Source organism: Lathyrus oleraceus, chromosome 6 (genome assembly GCF_024323335.1).
Source record: "Lathyrus oleraceus cultivar Zhongwan6 chromosome 6, CAAS_Psat_ZW6_1.0, whole genome shotgun sequence".
Taxonomy (NCBI): domain Eukaryota; kingdom Viridiplantae; phylum Streptophyta; class Magnoliopsida; order Fabales; family Fabaceae; genus Lathyrus; species Lathyrus oleraceus.
Genome location: NC_066584.1, coordinates 253,165,544 through 253,173,433, shown reverse-complemented (window position 1 = coordinate 253,173,433; position 7,890 = coordinate 253,165,544). Strand labels below are relative to the sequence as shown.

Sequence of the window (7,890 nt, the reverse complement as noted above, 5' to 3'; positions counted from 1 at the left end):
TTTTTGAAAATTTGAATTTTTCGTGGGACCCACCCACTTAATCCAAGATTAACCATAACGTTTTCCCTTTAACCTTATCATTATCAGATTTTATCTTACCATCTCATCATTCTCTCTCATCATTCTTACTCTCTTTCTCTCAAAAACCTTTCCACCTCCATTAAACTCACAAACCTCACTACGTAAAACTCTTCATAACCCATACTTCCACTCACCTATAGAAAAAACTCCCTTCACTTATATTAATCCACTCGCCGCCCCCCGTCCTAATCACGATTTCGGAATTTCCTAACTCAAAAGTTCAAATAACTTCTAGTTTTTGTAGGTCCAAAATGCCCCCGCGGAGATTTCTCACCGGAAAGCAACAATTCGCGAAAATGGCGAAGTCACGGAAGCTCCCGAGTCGGAATCCAAATCCATACAACATCGTGTTTGACAATCCGAAACAAGAACGGAGATACCAAATTCACCGGAAGTGCAAACTCACACCGACGAGGTACATATGTGAGCAGACTCTGAACGCTCTAGGGCTCAAAATAGAGGTATACTGGATGTTCCGTGTTTTAGGGATGCTAGAGTTCATGAGTTTGGAAGCACCAACATACGAGCGCGTTACTCTCGAATTCCTCAACACGTTGGAATTCCAGCTTGAAAAACGGTGGATAGACACGACCAGGTATTATTTTGGCACTATGCGTTTCCGGTTGTTTAATAATTATCATGAGTTGTCTGTTGAGGAGTTAGCAGCAATACTCCGACTCCCTTTGTACGGACCAGGAGCGGTCCCAGACGGGTTCTCACCTAAGAATTTCTGGATTGCCATCACCGGGAGGGCGAATTACACCTCCAAATGTCCTAAGGCCTCGGGCATCCAGAATCCATGTTTCAAGTACGCTTAGAAGGGTTTAGCCTATACCCTGTTTGGAAGAGGCGATAGCACAGGGGTAGCTACTCAGAGAGATCCATTCTTTATGTACTCGATGGCTCAAAACAAAGCCATCAATGTAGCTGCCTTTGCAGCAGACTATCTGGGAAGAGTCGGCCGAGCCGACTCCGGAGGCATATCCGTAGGGGGAATGATCACCCAAATCGCTGAGCATTTCGGGTATCAAGCTGTTTTACTCGAAGACACGCCAATTGCAGGTAAGACCAAAATTGACATGTCTGCTCTAATTTCACAAGGTATGATTGATGTTGCCTCTACTTACTATTCTGTACTTATCCATAAGAGGTTTATTATCGCTCTACCGGATCCGGACATAGTTGCTATGACTGACTGTGCTAATTGGTTGTATGTGAGCGTTGACCCCGATGCGGATGAAGGCCACGAAACTGACCATTTTACTGCAGGTGAGCAATTTATGGACGACCAGGTGGAAGGAACGAAAGCAGAAGAAGAAGAAGATCCCCAAGCACCTCCTGAGCAGTTTGTACCACCACATCAAGAACCCACCCAACAGGAGGCTGGTTCATCATCCTGGTCCACTGACCAATGGAGCTGGGTACAAACCGAAATAGGTGACTTGAGGACGGAACAACAAAGGCAAGGCATCGAGCAAGCCCGTCAGGGGGCGATGTTGGATGAGATGAGCAGCATGATGCGATAGTTAATGTTGCATTTCCCGCAACCACCTCCTCAGTAGGGTACTGTAAATGCCCTCCTTCCCTCTTGTTTGCAAACATTATGGACAATGTTGAGTTCAAGTGTGGGGGATGTCGCAGCCTGAAAAATACAGAGGTGCGAAAAAACAACCGGCGAGAAAGAAGATGACAGGAGAGTCGCCACCGTGCGTTATTTATCCCAAAGGAGGGAAAGGAAACGCTCGAAGTAAACCTGGAGAAAGGAAAGGAAAAGACAAGGTCTCACAACCAAATCTTGGGTTCGGGAGTCGATTATGCGAAGGGAAGGTATTAGCACCCCTACGCATCCGTAGTACTCTACGGGATCCACTCTTGTTTGTTTCTTGTCTAAAGGGTGTGTGTTTATCTAATGTACTATTTACTAAAAGAAAGGGTCAAAGACAATGACTTGCACGGATGTCGCATCCACTGCATACGTATCTCATCTGAATATGAGAATCAGAGTCTTCGTAGCTCGGCTACCTATGGGTTGGGGGGATGTGTGTTCGCTAAGACGTCGCGTCTTATGCCTACATATCTCATCGGGAATGAGAATCAGAGCATAATGTAGTTCGGCTAACTACGGGAACAAAGGTCTCGATTGCAACTAGGGCAAGAGAAAGGGAAGGTCTCGATCGCAACGAGGGCGAGAGAAAGGATCGCAACAAGGGCGAAAGCAAACAAGGATTAGTTGTTAGTTGTTAGTCAAACTCGGCAAGACATCGCATCTCGTGCCTACGTATCTTATCTAAACATGAGAATCAGAGTTGTCGTAGTTCGGCTCCATAGGGATTGCCATCTGAACATGGACTTACAAAGGAGGACACCAGTTACCTCTTTACAATAGGATGGATTGACATGCCACAAGATCGGAGACGCTCGGAAAGGTCTAGAAGTGGGGGAGCTCTGCCCTAGAGTTGTCATGCAATATGTACTTAAGTGTTAGGATTTACAAATGGGAATATCTACCTAATGTTAGCATGCAAAGAATATGGGAATTCTACCTATGTTATCATACAAAAGAATAAGGGAATCCTACCTATGTTATCATACAAAAGGATATGGGAATCCTACCTATGTTATCATACAAAAGGATATGAGAATCCTACCTATGTTATCATGCAAAGGGTTCTATCTAATGGGTGCTACCTAATCGGAACAAGAATCGACGAATGGGGCAAGGAGAAGTGTTAGGGATAAGGGTAGATGGCGATGCATGAAGCAATCGACTTACAAGGTTGATGGCTATGCATAAAGCAATCGACTTACAAAAGGGTGGATGAATACGTGTTGGTTCTGTTAGGTTTTGAAAAAATGATTACTCGACGTTGGATCGAGGTTTTGATCTTGTTTTGAAATGGTTATCGAATGTTCATTTTAATTCTTGTATTAACAGATGAATAAAGAATGAAAGAATAAATCTTATACATTTCACGGGAGAGGGATACATTTGTTATGAATGGGGATTCAAAGTATTGGAATAATTAAATCGGGTCCAAACAATAAATAATGCAATGTATTAGTGTAAGTGCAAAGGAACCGGCTCATTGTAAGAAAGCCCAAGAGTAAGCTATGTGAGGTTGATGGCGATGCTTAAAAAGCAATCGACTTACAAGGGTGTGGAAAAATGGGCTCGATGTTAAATCGAGAAAAAGTGACATTTATCATTATCCTTTTTTGAAATGTTTTTTTTTATCAATGGAATTGAGATGGTTTATCATGATTGGAACACAACTCACACATAAAAACAAATAATTTGTACAAACGAAATAGCAAGCACGAGTATAATAATTCACATAAATCCCAAAGAAAAAATAATCACCTAAGTTATATTAAAAATAACATAATAAAAATGAACAAACCATAGAAACATGTTAGTTAAGTAGCAAGACCACATAATCAAATATGAGAATTAAAGAAAATATGAAAAAAATGAAAAAAACGTTAAAAGAAAACTAAGACAACACCCCTGGGTATCGAACCCAGGACCAAAGAGGAAGTGAGTTATCCCCACCTCCACTAGGCCAATGACTTGCTTACTGCTAGATTAAGACCAACAAAAAATAAGTTCTAAACGAGAATTCCCCAAGGAAGAAAACGAGAGGGCCCCAACCTGGGCCGCCGGGTTGAGGATTGGCTAGAGCCCAAAAAACTAAGTTCCAAATTCGGGTCAAAAGAGGCCCATTTCAAAATATCCCACCGTGTGAACAGAGAAAAGATTCCAACGGTCACCCTAGCCGCATGGCTGTTGGGTGACGGATTCAAGGGAATTGAACGCCATCAATAACATTGATGCTATGGTTCCAGTTCCAAAACACAAACCCTCCTTCCAATATTCAAAAGGCTTAAAACAGTGATTGTTGATAAAGCCAAACAGATTCACACACAACCAACACAGAAAAATCGGTACTGAGAGTTCTTGAGTTAAAAACAAATTTCAACAAAGGCCATAACTTTCTGGATCTAAAAAGGGGAGTGAGCTACAACTCAAAGGGTCACCGGAACCAGCAAGCAGGGTACCGGCAAAGCAAACAATCGAAAGCCAAGAATCAATGAAAACAAAAATGGAGCTTCAACCTTCTTAGAGGTTTGAAGAAAAGGAGTAAAGGAGAGAAGACTTTACCGGAGCCTTACAATTTCAGTGATATCCCGATGGAAAGTAAGTATAGTTTGTTCTGCCGGTTATTTCTTGTCCTCTCTTCTCCTGTTCTTCTATCTTTTGGTTTTCCTTGTATTGAAATTTTTTCTTTTAGGGTTTTGATTCAATTCCGCCTCCAGGTTTTTCGTTGTTCATTTTCTCACTAATCCTCTTCCCTAATTATATTTCTGCAGCTAGGGTTTCAAATTGGTGCCCTTGTGTTCAAAAGCGTATCTCTGTAAAATCCTCTTTGATGTTCTCAGTTTGGATGGGCTTGTTTAATGCTAAAACCGGAAACGGTATTCTGAACCCACTCTTTCTTCTTCATTTTTGTCTCTATGCCAAATTGGGATATTTTCTTGAATTACTGCCTTTGCTAATTACCTTATTCTTTTTACTGCAGTGACTTTTTTGTCAGAAAACTCAGTTGGTTTGTGAATGAGGACTCAAAAGGTTGATGGTTCCTTGGCTGTAGCAGGTAACCTTAGAGCTAGGATTAAACCAATTGAATTAGATGCAACCTATTGAACTGGTCATAGCCATTACAAGCTTAACATGTACATCCTTTCCTTAGATTAATTCTCATGACTCCACTAATTATTCATGCTCTTTTTCCACTGCAGACTTTGATGTCCACTGAATCCACTTCATGGGACAAATTGTTCATGGCCTGTGATATGCTTGCTTGGGAGGTTCAATGGCTTTGGAGGTTTGGCTTGGCTTCAATTTGCTTCTGCAACAGGGTTTCAAAACAGGTTCAACAACATGATTTCCACTGATGATGGATTGCATTTGCCAATTTATTTCATGTTTCTTTGGACTGAACACCTTGACTGCTTTCATTAAGAACCTCATTGTAGCTGTTATGCCTTGGCTTGATGATGAACATGGATGCTGCAGGATGCAAGACTGATGTGGTTTGGTGTGATATGAGGTCTTGATGTAGGTTCTGTTGGTCCTATTGTCATTGATAGAACTGTAACAGGTTGGTCACAATGCATTATGTGTTGCCATTATTTGTAAGATTTGTTATTGATGTGGTTAGGTATGATGTAAGATGATATCCATAATGAATATACTTGTTGCTAACACATTGTGAATGATGATGAACTGAACTCCTGTAAACCATTTCCCTGCTGCTGATTATTGCTACTTTGCAGGTTCTGACATGGAATGGCTTGAAGCCATGCATTGAGCCATGTTGATGTGGAAGTGGTCATCACTTATTTTGCAGCAGGTGAATGGCTTACATTTCTGACTTGATGTGTTCATGATCATAGTCCATTGGCTTATATGTTGCCTCATGCTTTCATACTGCAGAATACTCATGGGTTCATTTCATGATTTGTCTTGCCATCTTGATTCCATACCCTGATTTTACATGTTATGATTTGGACTGGTGCTTTTTATTCCTGACAGGCAAGGCCTTTTGCAGTGTAAATTGCTTCACATTATCTTGCAGCAAATTGGATCAAAGCTCGTGAATGGCCTCCACTATAAAACCTGGTTTTCTATAGGATCTTATTTGGTGTATGCTTGTGCTTTTCTGCATTGGACTGTCGCTTGTGGTGATCTCTTGGCCTTTAGTATTTCAGCATGTCATGTTGTTGTGCAGGATGGTTCCTTGCTCAATATTTTGCATTGCAGGATTTGACATATTGTTGCTAAACCATCATGGCAGGTCTGATGTATGACCTGAAGTGAATCCCTGATATGGAACTGTTAGATGATTTCCTGCTGGTTATGTAACAGGCTCATAACTTGGTCACTGCAGGGTTTGTTGTGGGTTGCATTACGGTTCTTGGTTGGCTCAAACAGGGCAATGGTATCCAGCAGGTTTTTTTTGCAAAAATTGTTGTGGCTTCCATTCATTTTTTTTTGTTTAATGAAGCTCTGAACCAATGTCTACTGCAGGGCCAATTGTATTTGAGGCTTTGGCCAGGTAATGTGGTGTACTGTGAGCAAGGAATGAGCACACTCATGTGGTGCTGCTGCAGTTGGTTTTATGCTCATGTGGTAATGTTGGTTTGTTGCAAGTTGTGTGCCTTGATGTACTGCCTGCTGCAGAGTTTATTTGGTTTATGGCATGAGGTTCAGCAGGTATGGCCTATGGCTTGAGACAGTTGCAGACATTCATGGTCTTGCTGCAGTTTTGGCACATGACTTGGCTTTGGTTTTGTAGGTTCACTCATGGACATGAATGGAAACTTGCATTTGAAGTAAGCAAGGGAGCACACATGGACTTGCAATAGGTATTGTTGACCATTATTTGGCAACATATCTTGAGGCTCTTGTACATGATCATTTTCAGTTGGTAGGCAGAAATTGGAATCCCTGGGATTATTTCCTGCGGCTGATTTTCCTCTTGAAATTTGCACTGCACTAATCTTTTGAATTTCTCTTTGTTCGTTATCATTCAAAGTTGTTCTTTCTTGGGCCTGCCTTTCTTCCATGGCACTAGTATTCTTAACTGCAGCTGCTGAAAGGTCTGACCAAATACGGGTGTGGTCAGACGGAAGCTCTGATGCATTCAATCTGCAGTTCTCTTGCTGCAATGGAGATTCATTTCTTTCTTCAGTTCGAGCATGTGTATTGTTAGGCACCACTGGAGGTTCTGATGCTGCGCCTTCATGAAGCTGAGATGTTAACATGGTTGCCAGTAAAAGGGTAGCATCAAAATTCGAATTGGACCCATCTTCCAAACCAAATTTAGGTGCCATGAGAATTGGTTCGCCAGTTTTCTCAAAATGTAAATGGATATCAGTTTCACAGCCCTCGCAAAATGAAAGAAATGCCTTCAGTTCTTTTACACTGAAAGTCAAATCTACAGGGTCCCCAGTATGAACATACTGCATAAACTCCTCCTTAGGATCTTTCCAGAGTTGGGTGTGTAGCAATGAATCATTGTCTTTGGTTGGGTTGAAGTGGTTATGACCTGCTGTTTTTTTGTATAACTTGACTGCTCTTGTAGGCATGGCATGAACGTAAACATGGTTGGCCAAGGATAACTTGCAAATGAAGCACTCATGATGGAAGCAAGAAAACATGAACAATGGAGTGATGGATTAAGGTTCATGATGGAAGACTTAGGATTTTAGGATGCAAAGAGGTTGTGTTGACTTTGGTCAAAGTTGACCAAAGTCAACAATTGGTCAAAGTTCATTTTTTTTGTATTTTTCTTGTAAATGGAATTCAATGGACTATTATGGGTGAATTTAGGGTTTAACGAATTTGGGTTGACTTTGGTCAAAGTTGACCAAAAAGTCAACTGTTGACCAAAGTCAACAGTTGGTCAAAAATGCCAAATTTTGTATTTTCTTGTATGGACTCACATGTAATGGTTTACAATGACATGAAATAGATTGAAATGGATTAACAAATGGTTTGAAGTTGGTTTCCAAATTGTTTTGTCTTATGACTTGAATGTTTGACTTTTGAAAAATCTTGACTGATAATGCACATGAACAAGGCCATGAAATGAGACCATAAGGTCAGGGTTTTGACATAGTATCCATGAACCAATAACATGACTAGCAAATGGCTTGAAACACAAGAAGCTTGATTGTTCAGATGACCAAGACCATGTGTGCATTAACAATCACATGAACAAACACCATGACTTTGGACCAAGA

General features: G+C 41.1%; 1 protein-coding gene across 1 annotated transcript; it reads right to left on the bottom strand.

Moving 5' to 3' along the window:
- Positions 1-6,519: 6,519 nt before the first annotated feature.
- LOC127095005 (uncharacterized) lies at positions 6,520-7,233 on the bottom strand (the record flags this gene model as incomplete). The annotated part of the gene is made up of 1 exon (XM_051033758.1): positions 6,520-7,233. A coding segment is annotated over exon 1 (714 nt), but the record flags the coding sequence as incomplete, so codon positions are not given.
- Between the last annotated feature and the right edge of the window lie 657 nt (positions 7,234-7,890).